At 47.4% G+C, this 20,262-nt stretch overlaps 2 protein-coding genes across 5 annotated transcripts in view; one reads left to right on the top strand and one right to left on the bottom strand.

Annotated features, from left to right (window-relative positions):
• The window catches only part of DNAI7 (dynein axonemal intermediate chain 7), a 32,764-nt gene extending 24,455 nt beyond the window's left edge, over nt 1-8,309 (top strand). For 2 of the 4 annotated variants that reach the window (XM_060279195.1, XM_060279196.1), the window contains 6 exons: nt 437-600; nt 1,653-1,803; nt 3,055-3,269; nt 4,424-4,594; nt 6,198-6,311; nt 7,879-8,306. In XM_060279195.1, the coding sequence (XP_060135178.1) occupies nt 437-600; nt 1,653-1,803; nt 3,055-3,269; nt 4,424-4,594; nt 6,198-6,311; nt 7,879-8,154 (1,091 nt within the window). In that variant the 3' untranslated portion in view covers nt 8,155-8,306. Of the gene's footprint in view, nt 1-436; nt 601-1,652; nt 1,804-3,054; nt 3,270-4,423; nt 4,595-6,197; nt 6,312-7,878 lie in introns of all 4 variants that reach the window. The other 2 variants (XM_060279193.1, XM_060279194.1) reach the window with 2 other exon arrangements.
• Nucleotides 8,310-8,422: 113 nt separating this feature from the next.
• Nucleotides 8,423-20,262, bottom strand: part of IRAG2 (inositol 1,4,5-triphosphate receptor associated 2) — a 56,890-nt gene continuing 45,050 nt past the window's right edge. Inside the window, 7 exon segments of the mRNA XM_035126608.2 lie at nt 8,423-8,931; nt 9,566-9,667; nt 11,332-11,433; nt 14,999-15,060; nt 15,151-15,219; nt 18,760-18,797; nt 19,479-19,626. Coding sequence (XP_034982499.2) covers nt 8,688-8,931; nt 9,566-9,667; nt 11,332-11,433; nt 14,999-15,060; nt 15,151-15,219; nt 18,760-18,797; nt 19,479-19,626 — 765 coding nt within the window. The 3' untranslated portion in view covers nt 8,423-8,687.

Below are 20,262 nucleotides of genomic sequence, written 5' to 3'. Positions count from 1 at the left end.
GATCAGGTGGTCGGCGGTTCGAATCCCCGTGACAGGGTGAGCTCCTGTTGTTCGGTCCCAGCTCCTGCCAACCTAGCGGTTCGAAAGCATGTCAAAGTGCAAGTAGATAAATAGGTACCGCTCCGGCGGGAAGGTAAACGGCATTTCCGTGTGCTGCTCTGGTTCGCCAGAAGTGGCTTTGTCATGCTGTCCACATGACCTGGAAGCTGTACGCCGGCTCCCTTGGCCAATAGAGCGAGATGAGCGCTGCAACCCCAGAGTTGGTCATGACTGGACCTAATAGTCAGGGGTCCCTTTACCTTTAACTTTACTCCCACAAGTTTTCTGACACACGCTTGATCAGCTGCAGGGGCAAGTGCAACCCTTTCTCGTCCTTTTTCTCTGCATGCATAAATTTGCATACACTAACACTGTGTGGGGTTCCCCCCCCCCCCAGTTCACATCTCATCCCTGCGGATTATTGGCATCAGCGAATCCCAACCTTTGGAAGAACACGTCGTGGATTTGAACCAGTTCATCCCGGTGGGCGGTGTTTACCATTTCGATGCCCTGAAGCTCCCGCCTCAAGCCAAACTCGTCAAAGGCTGGACCATGGTGGAAGTGAGTTTCATCTTAAGAGGAAATGAGTAGAAATGTGCTTTGCTTGCCAAAAGAGCCCTTCTTACCCGGACACTGGTAACTTCCGTTTTTGCTAATGGATCAAACATTGCTCCGTAGGTCTCTAGACACCCTTCCCATGTTTTATTGGCACACTTGGATTCTGGAAAAAGGCATTTCCCCTTAATATTTCTCCTCAATCCCCTTCTCTAGCATCTGCCATGCTCCTGTTGCTTTTTAGCCAGTAACACTGCTCTCTGAGCAGCAAGCCAGGTGGGCAGGTGGAGGAATGAGCTCAAGGTACTGGTGTTCAAATTCCTATACAGCTTGGGACCAAGATACTGAAAAGATGGTCTCCTGTGCTCTGCAGGAGAGGGCGTCTTCTAGAAGCCGCCTTATCAGGTCGTCTGTTGTGCCCCATGTAGGAACTTGGCCTTTAACGTGGTGGCCCCTTACCCTTTGAAACTCCCTCCCACTATGTATCAGACAGGCACCATCTTTGTTATCATTTCAAGGCCTGTTGTAAACCTTCCTCTTTAAGCAGGCTTTTAAGTGGAGGTTTTTAAAATCTCATTTGGTATCTGCATTGGATTTGAAATTCATTGTTTTTAAATGAGATTTTTCTTTTAAAAAACGTGTTTATATAGGAAGGATTTGTTTATATATACCTTTTTATTGCGGATTTCACAGTTCTGTTATCGTGAAGCGGCTTCACAGGAAGCAATTCATAAATGAAATTTGGCAGACGCGGAAGATTCAGGTTCTTCTCCAGCTTAAGTTTTGATCTGGAGAAAAACAAACAAACAATGTTTTGAGCTATAGCCCCTCACATCTGAAATGAGGAGCTCAGGCTACTGAAATTTGTGCTTCCAAGCCAAGAAATATATTTGGTTGCTTGGGAATGCGAATCAGAAGTGAGCCTGACTCGCTGGGTGAAATAGGTCCATTTTTCAGACCACAGTGATGTTTCACGCTGCAAAATCAAAGACAACGGTAGACGACTGAGTGATTCTTAACAAACATGGCTGTTGCGTCTTCTCTGCTACTTGCCAAAGGTGCTGGATACAGGCTTGGAGATGTACCCCTACGAGGCAACATGTGACGAAAACGAGGATCCTTCTTCCGTGACTGTAGGGCTCACGGTCCGACTGCTTGACAGCGTGATCTATTTTGAAGAGCCTCTGATTGCAAGATGGGATTCCAAAGGTCTGATGCGTCCATAAACAGCTGATGCAACCAGTTGCTCAATTGCAGCCTTTATCTACGTGGTGACGCCAATGGGGGGATAGAGCATTTGCAGGGGGAGAACTGGCGGATCGGGATTGCTTAACCCTTTCTCGCTCCATCAGTTCTCCTCTGACACTCTTTCCCCCTACAATTATTTTTTACCTCCATCTGCCTTGCAGGTTACAAATAGGCATGTGTGTGTGTGTGTAGAAATCAGTATGAGTTGCACACCTCCTCCAAGAAAAGGATTAAGCACTTCCTGCCCACCTCCCCACCAGACCTCCGAATGAGGCCCAGAGGCATTCCTGGTAAAGTGAAGATGATAGACAGCTAGAACCTCTGCCTGCACTTTGCAGTGCATTTGAATGGCTTGTTAAAAGGATAGAAACAAATACGCCATTTCAGAATGAGCAAAAAAACGGAGGGGAAACAGCTTCGCACAAGCCACAGGCAGGCGTCAGATGTACAACACTGGGGAACATTTGTCCTGAACATCTTGGGGGAAGAGATGGATGACAGAGAACGTACTTTGCTAGTTTCTGTCCCTGGGCATCTCCAACTAAAACGGGGGTGAGGAACAAATTCTGGCCAGTGGGCTGGATTATGACCACCCCACCCCCTGCAGGTCATTTTGAAGGTTGCCCACCCACCAGTTGCTGAGATTAGAATGATGTCAGATGGCCCAGAGTAATGTTTTGCCTTTTGGGGTGAAGCCTTCCGAATCATATCCTCTGCACCACCAGTTTGAATTCAGACCAGCAGTGCAAAGTAGTATTTGGGCTTTTGGCCTTCCCGTAAGTGTTGATCCAAGCAGGGCTTGCTAGTCAGCATGGACAGCAAGCCCCGCTTGCAAAAGGAGCAATTGAAAATGCATGTTACAGTTCTCAGTTGATCCTTTGCAGCCACATCTCTATCTGCCCCACACCTGCTGTCACATGTGGGGCAGATGGGCTGGGGAGTGGGGGATTGGCCTCATGGGTCAAGCTGGGACCTGTGCCGGGTTCAGTTTTGCCTCCAGGTTGGCATTTGCCCACTGCTAAGCTGAAAGGACCTGGTTTCAGGTGAGACTTCTCTGAGACCCCGGAGAGCTGCTGCCAGTCAGAGCCAACATTACTGGGCTAGATGGATGAGACACTTGATGTGGTATAAGGCAGCTTCCTACATGCTCTCTGTGACTCCGTGCCTTTTGGGGGTACCAAACGAAACCCTCTTCCTTTGTTCCTTTGAAAGCGAAATACTGGAGAACGGACGACATCGGGGATGTGGTCTACAACATGCAAGAGAAAGAGATTGGTTTCAAAATGAATGGCTTCTTCACCGTAACGCTGATGCAGGATGCCCACCTCAACATGCCCTACCAGTCGTGGGAACTCCGGCCCAATGGGCCCGACGAAGCCTTCCTCACCATCCTCACCACCTTTGCTGAGGTGCAGATTCAAATCAAGGTACGCAGCTACATCCTGTAGACCAAGTCCGTCTGTATGTTAACCAGGAAGGAAGTTCTGCACAATGCAATGGGCCGTAGGGCTGTAGAGTTTGCAGGATCGTAGAGTTTGCAGGATATTTCAGGGGCCTTTTAAGAGCTTTTTAAAATTAAAAACTTTCCTTCTTTTCTTTTTGTAGAAAAAGTATTCCTCTAGCCCTTTTACTTGTGGCCATACAAGGAAAAATAGGTGTAGGGACAATTCTACCCAACTTCTTACCCCAGTACATCGAGTGGTTAATGTGCATAACAACCGGCCATTGTGCACATTCACCAGGCCTCATGTAGAACGTGCCCAGAATCTGTCCATTAGGTTGTGAACCGCCCTGAGATCTATGGATGAAGGGCGTCAAACAAATTTAATAAATGAATAAAATAAAATAAAATAAAGGGGTGATTGTGCACATTTCCCAGCCAATATGCACAATCTCCAATAGGAGTGTGATCAGGGGAGGGATTGCAAGAGTTTAGCTTCCCAGTGGCCTGTGGTTCCCTGGCAGATAGATGGCAACATGTATACCCTATCTGCCCTGCATACTGATCTGTAGTAGTTCTTAAATTTATCATTTACATCTGCAATGTAAAGTTAGGTGCAGAGTGGCCACCTTTATCTTTTTATGGTCAGGGGTCCTGAATTGGCTGGCATTGCATTTTTCAGCTGCTTTTGCTCCAGCGCCACAACAGAACTATCTGCTCTTGCAAAGGGCCTGCCCCATCTGCATTTGACTTGCTGTCGTGGGCTTGTTTACATCCATGCCCACATCTGAGACTGGGAGAGAAGGATGTGGCACCGGCTCATCTCTGAGAATAGCCAGGAATGTGGAATCGGTGGCTTCCAAGATGTTGCCTGTCTACAACTCCTATCATCTGTGACCTGTGGCCATGCTAACTGGGGTTGATAGGAGTCAGAATCTATTAGGTGTGCCGCAGATTTGCCAGCTGGCAGTGTGATATTCCCCTATACTCCAGAAGTAACCCTTCTCTGCTGTAAGGTGGAAAGTGAACTTCCATCTTTAATTTGGGAGAGCAGAGGAAGAAGTGTGCATTTGGTTGCCAGATGTTTACGGCATGATGACAGCAAACTGACGATAACCCTTGCTTTGCTCCTGGAGGCAGCTCAATCAGTGTATGTTAGCTGGAATCACCACCATGGAAGACACCACTCTTCTTTCTGAGCTGAGAGGGGTGTGGATGAGTCCCCTAGCTCTCACCATTGCTCTGAAGAGGGCTGGAATGAATATCTTCCCGGCGGAATACTCTCCTAAGTACGTCTCCATCAACAAAAAGGTAAAGACACCAGGGCTAACTGTCTACATCCATTCATATCTTACTTTTGGTTGCAATGCCTCATTTTTCAGAAGATTCCAGGGCAGCATACAAAAAGCATGACTGGAAGCGAATAGCTGAGCTGCCAAATAGATGACCGGGAAGGTCAAAATGAAACTTAAGGAGTGCAGAAGGCACTTTAGGCCTAAAATATCATTTGAAATGATGCAAGCTCTCAACTACAGCGGATGGAGAATTGTACCCCATCAGCATTCTTAAGCAAACAGCTGATTTGTGTTCAGAATGGATTTTGGCTAAAAAAAATGAACCGAATGCATTTTGAAGAGCATATTTTAGGATAAAATACATTTAGAAATGTGTGCATTCAAACCCCCCCCCCTATTTAAATATATTCTGTGCTAGAATACATAACTTAGGTATGAATTTCTGTCGCCCCATCAGCCCGAGCCAGCATAGCTACATTATCCAAGGGTGGCGAGAATTGTTGCCCAGCCAAACCTGGAAGGCCGGAGGTTCTTGGAGCTCTGCCCCATCCTCCTTGCCTTTATATGTTGTTAGCATCTGTCTGTCTCAAGAGGCAATGGAGTGTACCTCCATGGGAGAAGTCAAACTGAAGTGACCTCCCCGGGGTGCAAGGCTAGGGCAGTGTATATGGAGGTCCTTGGGTGCCCAAATGACAAGACCCCCATCTCAGCCTCGCTGATGTGACCCAAAGAAAAGCAGAGCAAGATGTTTAGTAGCAGCCTGGCTGTAGGAATTGTTGGAAGGTGGTATATAAGGTGCCATCCAACTGTCTTAGGGACTCCACTTAGGATTTGTGTAGGGTTTTCTCCTGAGCCTTTGCTTCTCCCAAAGATATCCCAAAAGGCAGTGGAGGTTTAGGGCCAGAGTTTTCCTTCTCCTAGATGGGCTACCTTCCCAGGTCGATGAGCCCTATCTGCCCCTCCCTTCCCTCTACAGCATGTGCAGAAACCGCCTTCTTGACTGTTGGACCCACTATTGGTCTTGTCTGCTAAATCCGCCGCAGCCTGTCTCTGCATGTTATAACGGCCTCAGTCCAGTATACCTGAAGGAGCGTCTCCACCTCCATCGCTCTGCCCGGACACTGAGTCCAGTGCCGAGGGCCTTCTGGTGGTTCCCTCTCTGTGAGAAGCCTAGTTACAGGCAACCAGGCAGAGGGCCTCTCGGTAGTGGCACCCACCCTGAGGAACGCCCTCCCACCAGATGTCAAAAAGAAAAATAACTACCAGACTTTTAGAGGACATCTGAAGGCAGCCCTGTTTAGGGAAGCTTTTAATCTTTTAAGTAATTAGTGTATTCTAATATATCTGTTGGAAGCCGCCCAGAGTGGCTGGGGAAACCCAGCCAGGTGGGTGGGGTATAAATAAATTATTATTATTATTATTACAAGTGAACATAGAGTGGTGGTTTGTGTTAGCATGCCTCATGTTGAGAGCCATGGCCAACATTTATTTTACTGATCTGGGGGCAATTTAACAGAACACAAGATCCCACCTTCCATTACAAAGTGACGGCTGTGATGTCGAATGCTTTCAGGTGGAGAGGTGTTTCAAGCCTTCTGTTTCTATCTTCTTGTTTTTAGACACTTCTAGCAGAAATCACCAGTTACCAGCAAATGGCACTCATTGCATCTTCCTTTGCCTTCAGCTGGAGCAAGTGGAACTTGCTGAGCGGAGAGGAAAATGTGGTCTTCAAGGTACGAATGGGCTGTGCCAGAATCCCTGCCCTTCATTTGTGCAGGGCAGGTATCGCTGCTGAGAGCATCCCACAAACCACCAGGAATATCTTCTCCACTTGCCCTGTTTCTCCTTTCTACCGCTGGTTTCCTTTCCAAGCTCCCTCCCTGCATTCTACAAACAGGAGCAGGAAGCTTTCGTGTGCCTTGCCCTCCTCTCCTAGGCAAGCAGGTAGCCAGGGGCAAGGCAGGCAGGGAAGACCACCTGGTAGAGGCATTTTGCCATCTCAGAATCTGGACATAGACACCCAGTGCTCACCAACCCTGCTTCAGGGATCAGAATGGTGCCTGGCTTCCCCTTTGCACGCTGGGAAACGCAGGTTTAAGCAAACCAAACTGGGATCCCCAACAGCTTTTGGACTACAATTCCCATCATCCCTGACCACTGGTCTTGCTCGCTAGGGATGGTGGGAGTCCAAGAACAGCTGGAAACCCAAGTTTGGGGAGCACTGGTTTAAACCATGGTTATATAGCATGCGGGTGGCGCTGTGGATTAAATCACTGAGCCTAGGGCTTGCTGATCAGAAGGTCGGCGGTTCGAATCCCTGTGACGGGGTGAGCTCCCGTTGCTTGGTCCCAGCTCCTGCCAACCTAGCAGTTCCTTTACCTTTATATAGCATTACAATTCACATTAACTAGGTGCTTTCAGGTTGGTTACAAGAGCAAACCTGGTTAGCACGAATGATGAAGATGCCAGGCTATATACAATGCTTTTTTGGGGAAAATGATGGTTAAGGGGTGCACACGAGGAGGAAGCTTATCAGTCCATAGAAAGTGTTCAAAAGAGACATTTCAGGAAGCCGGGGGGGGGGGGAGCAATTTGCATCAGTCCAGGTTCTCCTATGCAGCAATAGGGCAGGTGGGGGGCGGGCGGTCCTAGCATAGCTTTCTGACAAGGAAGCCTGCAGGAATGCCTAGAACAGGCATAGGCAAACTTGGCCCTCCAGATGTTTGGGGACTACAATTCCCATCATCTCTGACCACTAGTCCTGTTAGTTAGGGGTGATGGGAGGTGTAGTCCCAAAACATCTGGAGGGCCTAGTTTGCCTATGCCTGGCCTAGAATGTAGGGATTAGGGCAGGCATGTCAAACCTGCGGCCCTCCAGATGTTTTGGACTACAATTCCCATCTTCCCCAACCACTGGTCCTGCTAGCTAGGGATCATGGGAGTTGTAGGCCAAAACATCTGGAGGGCCGCAGGTTTGACATGCCTGGATTAGGGGATGGTAGTGCTGATACCTAGCAGTGAGTGAGTGTGCAAAGCTTGTTTCAGCCTTCAGCAACTGAAACCCGACTTGTACACCCCACCACCCCAAGGACTATCCTTTCCATATGACTGCAGTCTCCATCATCCCTAGCCGTCGGCCATGCTGGCTGGGGCCAATGGGAGCTGGAGTCCCACTGGTTAGCCCCTCTGAAAAAGGAAGATTTCAGGCCCCCCCCCCCATTTTTCTAAACAGACAAACAGTACTACTTCCAAGCCCATCAGGTTATTGGCTATAACGACTCCTGCCTGTCCTGTTGGTAGATCTGTGAACACCTTAAACAAGAGCCGGTATGGGAAGAAAAATGGCTCCTCGTGATGTTCAACGGGCAGAGAGCTCAGAGGCTCCAGCTCACCGAGGAGAGCAACCACTTCTCAAAGAATATAGCAGAGGACACTGAATTCCACTCCACCCTTTACCACCTGATCAAAGACTTGGGCAGCGAAGAAGCAATGGAGAGAATCAAGGAGGCCCACCACCTTTTCATTGACGCCGTGTACCAGCTGCTGCTTTCTACCAAGATACTAACGTACTCTTGAGAAGCCACGCACCGCTTAAGAACTTTATTGAGTCGAAGACACTCCTGTCGATAAAATAAAGAGGTTGACGTTTGCGATAGGCTCAACATTTCAGATGCATTTTTTCCCCCGGGAAAAAAATAAATAAATACCTTACTTTGTAAGCTGTTTGTGGACAAACTATATTCACTCCCAAGTGCTTCCTAAAACATGTTTCCAAAGAGCTTGCAGATTCAGTACAATTGGGGGAGGGAGGGAAGAGAGATTTTTTAAAAAATCAGAAGGCAGACTTGCGGTGCCAGAAAGCATCAAACTGTGTTTCGTTTTGAACAGAAATATCAGGAAATAACTTGCAAGGGCAGGGCTTCCGGAAACACCGAGATGCTGTATCTGGAAGCTGCATTCTTTGGTGCATGGGGACCTTGGATGACGCTGAAAGTTCAGGGAGCTTGGAGTATCTACCCCTTTGCACCTGCCCATTGAAAACCACACGGCAAGACGGCGCCCCATCTTGATGTCCGAAAGGTACCTCATCTTGAACTCCCACCAGTGAATTATACAGGAGGTGGAGCTTGGTGCTGGAGGCGAGTATATGGCCACAGCAGCTGCTGCACGGATGTCCAAGCATCCCCTGGCCCAACAGGGGCTCCTTCTGCTGGCCTCTGGAAGGAGAAGCCCAGGAGGAAGGTCGAAAGAACAGCAAGGAGCACCACCGCAAAGACGGAGATGAAGAGAGTCTTGCTGGTCCTGCAGATGGCAGTCTGGAGAGAGGAAGCCCAAGAGAAGAATCTGCTACACCTGTAGGGAAGAAAAGGCATGTGGGGAGGAGACTTTTGGTGTTTTAGGACTCAGTTGGCAACAGTGTTTTAGGACTTTTGGTGTGCTAAGACTCAGTTGGCAACAGCATAGGCAATCGAGACTTGCAGCAATTTGTTGTGTTCCAACATGTGCTAAAGTAAATCTGAAGATCTTCATTGGAATCATGGAGAACCATGCAGCGAGGACCTGCCGAAATGTGCTCCAATTTCCCTTTTTAGAATTTTGGTTTTAGAACGGTTGAGCCACCATCAGAAATGGGTTGGGCCACGAGGAGGACCAAAATGGGTAGGTAGGCAAGGAACAGGAGACAAAAGAAGAGGGGGTCAGGATCTGTGTCTTAACATTACAGCCCCACAATTTAACAATGTAATATTGTTAACCTCTCCAAGGATCTGCGTGGGCAATGGGAAATCTCTGTTGATCTGTTGATGTGTCAACAGATGGACATCAGAAATAAATACCGGTCACACCATGTGTATGTTCACCTTTAAATGTGAACTGAATTCCTCGCCCTCCCTACTCAGGAGCTGCCTTTATTTGCTGCCACCGACTAAGATTCAGTCGCTTGAAAAAACCCCAAATTCCAAGCATGCACTTTCCCTCCGCCACTTACAGTGAGTGCAGCCCCCATTTCGATGAGCTGCTTTCCTTTTCGCTCAGCTTCCAAGCTCTGCTTCCTTGTGTCTCAGGAGCCGGCGGTTCCAAAGGAGTGTTTCTGTAAGGGAGAATTTCATGTAAGGGTGCCGTCAGCTGGCGACCTTATGCATTGCTTTGACAAAAGGATTAGCCCCTCAAATGCTCAAAGCAACCGTATGAGAGGGAATTACTTTACATGCTTTGGGTTGCTACACAAAACTCCAGGTGGGCATTAGGGGCATTTGCCAATTGCAGAGTTTCTAGTCCTCTGCAACATTTCCTTCCCAACACAGGAAATCACTTTTCCTCCAGGATATTATCATCCTTACAGTTTTAATCCATTTCCCTAGCCAAACTGGCCCCCAAGCCATCTCACGGTATTAAACACAACCCAGTCCAACAGTATGCAAAATAAATAAATTCCCTCTAGTAGCACCTCAGAGACCAACTAAGTTTGTGTGCATGCACACGAAAGCTCATACCAATGACAAACTTGGTTGGTCTCTAAGGTGCTACTGGAAGGAATTTTTTAAATTTTGTTTCGACTATGTCAGACCAACACGGCTGCCTACCTGTAACTACAACAGTATGCAGTTAAGCTTTAATTGAAATTGTACAACCAGCTACAAATATCTACAAGAGAAAACCTACAGACAGTTTTGATATCCTGTTGAACTACAGTTCCCACCATTTGTGACCATTGACTTAAGAGCTAAGAACCACCCCACTCAATAGGGTCAATTGCCTCCTCCCAGTCCAGCATTCTGTTCTCACAATCAGAGGCCTCTGGGAAGCCTGCAAGAAGACTCAAGCCCAACAACATTTTCCAACTTCGGAATTGGAGCCCCAAGAGCACCACGTTGGCTATCCCTGGTCTAGACAGTATCCCAGACCACAAAAGCGCCTCTCTTTTTTTAAGTGAGAATAAAAGAGGCTTTCTTAAAATACTAAAATAAGCTGGTTAGATGAATCTCCTTGGAAGAGAGCAAGACAAAAAGGGGGCCACTATAAAGAGGGACCTGGATTTCAGGTACTTGCAATCACCTTCTCTGGACATGTGTAACTCTTGGAAAGAGGCTTATGGGGAGACTCCTTCAAAATATTTCCATTGAATGTTCTCTTGATAGAAGGAAATTGCAGAAACTTCCATCTCTCACACACAAATGTGCTGTACAACTATGGCTTAAACCAGGGTTATCCAACTCTGGATGGACCAATCTGTCAATTTTTGTATCTCTTTTTTTAGTTTCAGAACTCCACATCAGTTTGCAACGATTTTTTTAAAAAAAGTCCTCACAAAAACTCTTCAGTGAATAACTTTGCATTTAATTTTTCTTATTCGACACTGCAAACCAATTTTCCCCTAACGCAATGCATTTTGTATGTTACCTTCATTAACATATGCATTTCTATGCACACTTTTCCCATATAGATTTTTGTGCACATTACATGGACGGGAAACTGCGTTGCAGCAATTCGGAGAAGTGCAAATTTCAAATTAGGCAGGTTTGCCATTAAATGTGAACTGAATCAAATTTCTCCTCCTCCAGCCCTAGCAGTGACCTCCATATGCTCTGGACTACAACTCCCAGACATTTTCTAGGTAGGGAGTTAGGAGGAAAACAATTACCACCATTCATCAGAAAGCAATAGCCTACTCGGGGGGAGGGGGGAAACATGTGAGGTGCAACTTTGACATTGGCTTCTGGGGCCAAAAAATGTGCAAGAAGCATAGAGATTTACCTGGGCTCAGTGTGCTCTTCCTCCGACTCAGCCCAGGAAGGCGAGCTTACATACCTCTGCAACAAAGGGCGCTTCTCGCCTTGCTTTGCTCCTATTAAGCCCCTGTTGGAAGAAGACGTTGGACCTGCTTGCTTCGCCCTTGCAGAGCAGGCAGTGCCAGATTTATGTATAAGCTAAACAAGCTATAGCTTAGGGCCCCCAAAAAAATTTAAAGGAAAAAACACCCTGGGTGTACCGTACATTTCCAAAATATAAGAAAAAAACCCAAATAAAATAAAACCCACATACAGCAACAGTGTTTTGTTTTGTTTTTTGTGTAGGCTCCTACGATTAAGTAATGTGCCCTGCCTGCTAGCCTGCTCCTTAAAATATCACTGATTTGCTCATTTCTATATACAGTGGTACCTCTACTTACGAATAACTCTACTTATGAATGTTTCTACTTACGAATGGAGCTCCGTCCGCCATCTTGAATGCGGTTTAGATAGGATTTTTTCTACTTACGAATTTTTTCTCCCAATGCATTCCTATGGGATTCGACTTACAATTTTTTTCGACTTATGGATGTGCGTTCGGAACGCATTAAATTCGTAAGTAGAGGTACCACTGATCAGAAGGTTGGCGCTTCGAATCCCTGCAACGGGGTGAGCTCCCGTTGATCGGTCCCAGCTCCTGCCCACCTAGCAGTTCGAAAGCACATCAAAGTGCAAGTAGATAAATAGGGACTGCTCCGGCAGGAAGGTAAACGGCGTTTCCGTGCGCTGCTTTGGTTTGCCAGAAGCAGCTTTGTCATGCTGGCCACATGACCCAGAAGCTGTCTGCGGACAAACGCCGGCTCCCTCGGCCTATAGAGTGAGATGAGCGCCGCAACCCCAGAGTCGGACACGATGGACCTGATGGTCAGGGGCCCCTTTACCTTTACCTATATACAGTGGTACCTTGGTTCTCAAACTTAATCCATTCCGTAAGTCCGTTCCAAAACCAAAGCGTTCCAAAACCAAGGCGTGCTTTCCCATAGAAAGCAACGCAAGACGGATTAATCCATTCCAGACATTTAAAAACAATCCCTAACGCAGCAATTTAACATTTTACTCTCTAACGAGACCATTGATCCATTAAATGAAAGCAACAACCATATAAATAATCATTTTAAGTTAGAGCTTAATAATTATTTCACTATTAATATACTTCTTCTTAAACGTATTTCAGTCCAACAATTACTTTGATAAAATACATCTTTTGTTATGTGCAAATGGCTTTAGATACCTATTAGGTTGACAAATTACCATATAGCATATATTCAACATAAAAAAACAGGGACAATTTTTTGTTGACAAAGGACATAGAAAGGGCCCTGTTACCTTCAGTAGCTTAAGGCCTCATCCAACCTAAATCCGGCCCTGAGAGTAGATCATTGCCATATATGCAGAATACCTTTGGCAGCGGGGAAAGAAAGGACCAGACGCCTCCGCAATGCAGAACATTATGGGTTTATCACACAAAAGCTAAACTACGTGTTGTGGGGCAGTTAATCACAGGGAAGGTTGGACAAATCAATCAAGCTTCTTTTTTCTATCAAGTTTTCCATCTTTCTGCAGTCATTTGTGATTTTTTTAAAAAATCGATGAAAATTCACAAGCATTTTAGCATGATTTTCTCCTCCAAAACACAATTTTGTATCCGGTTTTGACTAACATGCACCAGCCATTTCCCCCCAACACAATGCATTTCGATATATTTTTTTACAAATGTATGGGTTTCTTCCAAACAAGCTTGCCTGGTGCCGTTATTATATATCTTCTTTAGATGCCAGGCAAAAACATGCCATTTTTACCCAGGCCTATGACTATTATGGACTGCAAGAAGATAAAACCTATCCATTCTGAAGGAAATCAGCCCGGAGTGCTCAATGGAAGGACAGATCCTGAAGCTGAGGCTCCAATACAGGCACCCCCAAACTTCGGCCCACCAGATGTTTTGGACTACAATTCCCACCATCCCTGACCACTGGTCCTGTTAGCTAGGGATCATGGGAGTGGTAGGCCAAAACATCTGGAGGGCCGCAGTTTGGGGATGCCTGCTCCAGTACTTTGGCCACCTCATGAGAAGAGAAGACTCCCTGGAAAAGACCCTGATGTTGGGAAAGATGGAGGGCACTAGGAGCAGGGGACGACAGAGGACGAGATGGTTGGACAGTGTTCTCGAAGCTACGAACATGAGTTTGACCAAACTGCGGGAGGCAGTGGAAGACAGGAGTGCCTGGCGTGCTCTGGTCCATGGGGTCACGAAGAGTTGGACATGACTCAACCACTAAACAACAACAGCAACATGACTATTAAATAATCTATGGCCTGCAAAATGAAGCTATTATGATGACTATTTTATGAGTAGGCTGTCTGTCGGTATACTTTTTACTATGCTTTTATCACTGATGTTCTGTAGTGTGCTTTTAATGCTGTGTACCGCCCTGGGATCTTTTCATAAAGGGCGGTATGTAAATTGAATAAATAATGCTAAATAATAATAATAATAATTTTCTTAGCATGGAAGAGAGAGGAGCAAATTGTGCTTTTTCCTGACATTCCAAATCATTCTATTAGAACCCGCTCAAAAAGCCACTAGGTGGTGTCCAAGTTCAGATACATTTCACTAGGCTACCATCCTAGAAGCATGTTTCCAGGCCCGGCTCGCCCATTGGCTCTAGTGGTGCGTTGCGCCAGGGTGCCTGGGCGCTGAGGGGCGCCCCAGCAAGTGGGTGAGCTGCACGGCGGCCTCCCTTTTCCCTCCGCCAGCCGCGTCGCTCAGGGGAGGGGAGAGCAGGGAGTTAAGCGAGCAGAGAAGGAGCACTAGGACCCTGCTCCGCTCCGCAGGGTCATCCCTCACCCCGGCGCTGCGTTTCATTGGTAGAGGCGACGCCACATGGCAGCAGCTCTACCAATGAAACGCAGCGCCAGGGTTGGCGGGAAGGCTGTCAAATATCCGAGGCCAGGAGCCGCGCGGCCTCCGAGGCACCTCAGCTGCTCCTGCAAAGAAGGCCGATTCCTTGCTCCGGGTCTGGCGGCAGTGGGGCGGCCCTTCCTCCTTGGGTCCCGCCCCACACTCCTCAAGCAGCGCAGCAGAGATGCGGCAGGGCCGGCGGTCGCGGGTGTCCCGAGTGGGAGGGCCTCAGGCTTTGGCGGCGGCGGCAGCCCTGCTGGTGGCGGCGCTGGGGCGCTGGGCTGGCAACAGGGCCTGCTGGACTCAGAGCTTGGCGAGGCCGGCGGAGTCGCGCTCCCCTTGCAGCAGCCTCCCAAGCTCGCCCGGCAGCTCCTCCCCAGGCCCATGTACAACAAGCCTCCGCTGGGCAGGGAAGCGGAGCTGGGCCGGCCCGTGGGCCTGGAGCTGAGCACTGCCGAGCAGTGGCGCCAGAAGGAGAACAGCCGGAGCCACCAGAGGTGAGTGACTCGGATCCAGGAGCCGTGCAGTCCGGAGGGAAAGGGGGGGGCGCTGATTTTTTTTTGTGCCAGGGTGCTGGGTACCCTTAAGACGGCCCTGCATGTTTCACAATACTGTATAGCTCCTGCCTGTACTGGGAACTGAAGTACTTGAATTCCAAACATTTTAAAGGTATTAGTGAACACACACAGTGTATATCCATCTCTTTCAACCACACAAACTCCTTCCTTACCAACTAGAGCGCCTGTTGAATTTGTCACTTTTTTCACTTCCATCTGTTTCATTTAACTGGCCCTTTGGAGAAAAAGGAGAGGAGAGTTCAGCATGTGTTTATCCGATACATCAATGGCAATAAACTATCGGTACTGGAAAATGCCTACATACCAGCGGCAAAACAGCATTTCCAGTATTCCTAGGCAAGGTTGCAGTGCTAACTCGGCGTAGGGATGAAGGCTACATAAAATAAGAGACACTGCTTGTTGGGTTATGACTTCCGAGAGCTTACGAGCCCTGTGGTTTTCTATGCTAAAGTAACGCTCACGTGAACCAAGTACAACTTAGCAATATATAAGAATAGACGGCATTGTTATTATTCTTATTTCAAGATGTCCTTCCGCAACTCTTCAGCTGTGTAAGAGTACCTGGTCTCACAAATGTGTATAAATTAGTACATGGACCCTGAGTCCTTTGTGGGCGGCCCTCGGCGGCCCTGCTTCCCCTTCTCCTTCCCTGCGCAACACGGCAGTGGGTGGCCCACAGCTTCTGTGCTGAAGCATTATTGCAGCCTACTTGCTATGAAAAATTGGGCCACCCTAAGTTAGTAGATTCTTTTAATCTTTTGTTGGAAGCTGTCCAGAGTGGCTGGGGAGGCCCAGCCAGATGGGCAGGGTATAAATAATATATTATTATTATTATTATTATTATTATTATTATTACTTTTCATTGAGCAAATATCTCTCCATGGAAGCCCACTTGGGCCCCAGGCCAATATGGTGCTACAAGGAATGGATGATTCCACTGATGTTAGTTTCTCAACACCCCCCCCCAAAAAAAATCTTCATTGCGGCTCTTCACCCTTTCCATGTCAGCTTGCAAATCTGTTTTACAGCCTTTGCAAAAACCCACCAACCTTTTAGTGCACAATCCGCCCTCCTCATAGATTTTTCTCCTAAACATACACATTTTTGAGAGCAAGTGCCCCTAGCAAAACACATTTTTGTACGTGTGTGGTTGGAGAATCGCACTGCAAAATTTGGAGGAGCGAGCGTGTCAAAAGCTAAGCTTTGCTGCGTTTCAGTTCTCGTATTTTTTCAGAAAAATGCAAACCGGGCATTTTAATGCAAACCAAACCGAGCGCCAGCCGCATCTGCAGATGCAAACCAAGCCAAATTTCTTCCCCGTCCCTAGATGCTAATCACAAGTCAGCTCCCTTATCTGAAATGAGTAGCGCTTGACCACAGACACATAACTTCACATTCCCTGCCTCTCCCCTATAGAAGTCATTGATGTGGGTTGGAGATAGGGACGTGCAGAGTGCCATTGTGTTATGACACAGATAAAATACTTCTGGGTTGCCTTTTGCACCACCAGCAGCAGCAGCCGCCAGCTGTGCTGCTACTTGGGGCTTACCTTTGAGAGTGCAAGAAGAATAAAAACCAAGTGGCAAGGAGTAACAGGTCAAGTGAACAAAACTTCAAAAGGAAGAGCATGCCTGTGCAAACTATTGCCAGTTGAAGAAGCATCTCCTCCATCCAATTCCTTAAAAAGGATACTCAGCAAGGACACCAAAATGTTGCCCGATTGTAAATTGTCTTTTGGAAGGCAGGGGCTTCTTTTCAAGACGACTGTATTTTTCGGACCATAACACGCACCTACTTTTTTGAGGAGGAAAACAAGGAAAAAAATGTTTCCCTGGTTTTCCTCCTCTAAAAGGATGGGAGGGGGGTGCTGGAGGGGGAGCGAAGGAGGCAGTGGGGGTTGGTGGGGATGAATGAGCAGCATCCCTCCACTGTCCCCCCTTCTCACTGAACGCGGCGTAGGCGGGGGAAGGCTGATACGGTATGTGAGGTGGGGCTTACCTCCCCCCCCATATTTTATTCAAGTTGGAAGAGGGAGGGAAGGAAGGAAGGAAGGAAGGAAGGGGTAAGAGAGAGAGAAAGACAAGGAAGGAAGGGGTGAAAAAGAGAGGGGGGAAGAGAGTAGGAAGGAGGGAAGGAAGGAGGGAAGGAAAGGGTGAGAGAGAAAGGAAGAAAGGAAGAAAGGAAGAAAGGAAGAAAGGAAGAAAGGAAGAAAGGAAGAAAGGAAGAAAGGAAGAAAGAAAGAGAGTGGGGAGGAAGGATGGAAGCTGGAAGGAGGGGCGGAATGGGCTCCCTTCTGTCTCTCCTCTCACCTCGCTCGGTGTCACGGAAGCAGCCCAAAAGCCAGTTTTCCACTGCGCTGGCTCTGGCTCTGGCTCTGGCATTTGCTCCATAACACGCAGCGACATTTCCCCTTCCGTTTTAGGAGGGGGAAAGTGTTTTGTTATGGTCTGAAAAATACGGTATTTGCTGCATTACATTTCAGGTCATTCCCTTCTAACCATTTAGAGGCATAAACATACCACAAGAAAAACCAAGCCTGAAATTCTGCAGTTCAGGCAGCCAGCTGTTTTTGAGATTTGTAATCGCAGGGATTTTCCAAGTTCCCAAAATTTCATTCAGAGGTGTTTTTTTTTAAGGACACCTTCCTTCTTGTGGGTTCCTTCAGCTAGGGAATTGGGTGGCAGAATATGGAGAAGCAGAACAGAGGGAAAGGCAAAGAGCGGGCAAAGCACAGCAGCAGGTCATGTTCAGAATCAGCTCCAATTTGAGCATTTATATCTAATGTCCCTGCTAGGTTTACTTGAATGCGATAATGTTGGTTTCTCATTTTCCCCGGCTAAGCTCAGTTCCCACTGTTTTTGCATACATTTGTGGAATAAATAAATTCAAAAAAATCATGTGAATACCCATGTGCATTTTCATGCCTGTCTCTAACACAGCTCTTTTTGTATCCAACTTTGTTTAACACATGCATTTTTGCAAGCAGTTCTCCCTTAACAGAAGGCTTTCTTTGTACAATTTTCACTAATGTTACACATTCTGCTGTCTGTACTCTTTGGCTGGAAAACGACCAAAAAAAAATTGAAGGAGGAAGTGCAAATTTGGCGAGTCCGCATCAAAATGTGAGCCAGATTAATTTCTCCCTCATCTCCCCTTGAAAGTCCCATTACTTAAAGGTACTCAGTAAACTTTCAACACAGGATGCACCGCCAATAAACTTGAAAAACTGTATTTTCAGGGTTGCAGCCATTGTTTGCACAACTCTTGAGTTCCACTTGAACCATCAGCACTAGAAAAACAAATTCCTATCAGGAACTTGAATTTTATTCCAGACCAGCATGTTGTATTCTTCTACAGAAGCTAATTCCATCAGAACCTATAGCCTACAGTTTGTTTCTTCAACGACTGATGCTGAACACTGTATATATCACCTGCATCAGCTTCACATACAAACCAACTCCAATTATTTTGCTTCAGCCAGTGGTGGTAATGGAGCAAAGTTACTATGCAGAAAATAGATTCTCCCTCCCCCTTGAGCTTTAACCAGACATTGCCCACACTTTCAAAATACCACAGCCCTAGGAGCTAGAACTTCAAATTTTCTTTACAAAAAGCAAGCAACATACACAGATTGTCAAAATGCCAGATTCTGCAAAGGATGACAATTTGGTTGTTTGCGTAGAATAATTAAAAGAAGAACGGAACCTAGTTCAAGAGACATCACACACCCAAATCTGACTTCAGAGCTTCTTTAAGGAAAACATGTCAGGTTTTTTTTTAATTTAAATCACATCATTGGAGTGGAGATCAATAACGTCCAAGATTGCAGCAGGGCACAGCATAGGAAAGAGCAGGTTATCAGGGGCAAAGTTTGCAGAGAACTAGAAGCTTAGCACTGTAGCGACATTTGTACCTTTAAGGAACCAGAGAGCTTTTTAATCGAAGATTCATCTGCAACAGCAATAAAAGTAGGGGGAGAAAGTGAATCTATAGCACAGCTAAAGGTCTGCAGGGCTATCGAGGGCTACTAGCCATCATAACTATACTCTGCCTTCACAGTGAATGGAAACCAGGAGGGGAGTGTGGGAGAGTGCGCTGGTGCACAAATCCTGCTTGCTGGTTTTCTGCAGGCATCTGGCTGGCCACTGTGAGAACAGGATGCCGGACTAGATGGGCCTGATCTGGCAAGCTCTTATGGTCTTCTTAAGCGCGCACACAGCAGAGATGCACAGGCCAGGGGGTGGTTGGTGCCCACTGCGACCAGTAGGCTGGGAGACTAACACCAGGTGGCGCCAGAGCAAATGCCAGGCATGGCAATTGTGTCTCCGTCTTCCTCCCTGCTGATTCCTACTAGGGACAACACTGAAATAGATGAGGAGGAAGCTGAAAGGCAGTGGCACCCCCAGACTGCTTGTCAGTAAGGAGAGAGGCAGGCAGATTGAAGGTCCATTCATCCTAATGGGCCAGCCTCCACTAGCTCAGGCATGCATGGATGCCACGCTCCCCAGTAAGAGGGTCCAAGGCACTCGGCGTGCATCAGGTGCTCAGCAGTCACCTGCATGTTGGAGGGAAGCAAGGGAGCAAGTGGCGGCAGCTCATGCAAGGCCAAGTCAGCACATCGCCAGCTGTTACCTCGGTCCCCGAGAGAGCCGAAGGACTTTTCGTTCTGGAGCAGCACCTGCTTCAGCTCCTCCAGCTCCGCGTGCTCCCTGGCGTACGTACGCTTCAAGTTCTCCACGTGCTGAATCATCACTTCTACAGCTTTACTGGCCCGGCTCTCCTGAGAAACAGAAAGTTAGGGGCACGCGGAGACCAGATGGAGAATTTGCAGAGCGAATCCTTGCCTGCAAATGCAGAATGAGCCACTGAGGCTGATGGAAGGACGCGGGCTAATTTGTTCCAGAGCTGAGCTCGCCTAAAGCGTTGAGGGGAAAAGGAAGAGGACAACCTGGCGAGCTGGAGAATGGCTCCAGTAAACACTGGACTGTACAATCTGATCTGCACACACAGTGGAAGGCAGCGATTTGCTTCTATTAAGATAGAGAGTTGATTCTGCAGCCTAAGATGGCATGGGGGGGGGGAAGTCAAAACTAGTATCCCGCGTCTGTAGCGAAGAAGATTCCCTAAAAAGAATATACTTGCAGATTAGAGCTTCTAGTTCAGCCTGCTTTCTGCTGTGCTAGCTTTCTACTTGAGTGGGGAGAGAGCAGGTGTGCTTTACCTAGGAGAGTATTAAAAATGCAATTCCCCCTTCCAACTGCAGTCTAGAGAGGTTCAGTCGATTCCATCACTGCTGCAACTTCAGACTAGGTTCAAACAGCTCTGTTCCAAGCTGCATTTGCATAGTGTTTTTCACACCAGAGGATGGAACGAAGCACACAGTCTTTTTTTTACTTTCCCCTCCCCACACCGAGAA

Source organism: Zootoca vivipara, chromosome 10, assembly GCF_963506605.1.
Source record: "Zootoca vivipara chromosome 10, rZooViv1.1, whole genome shotgun sequence".
Lineage (NCBI taxonomy): Eukaryota > Metazoa > Chordata > Lepidosauria > Squamata > Lacertidae > Zootoca > Zootoca vivipara.
This window is presented reverse-complemented; position numbering and strand designations above follow the sequence as displayed.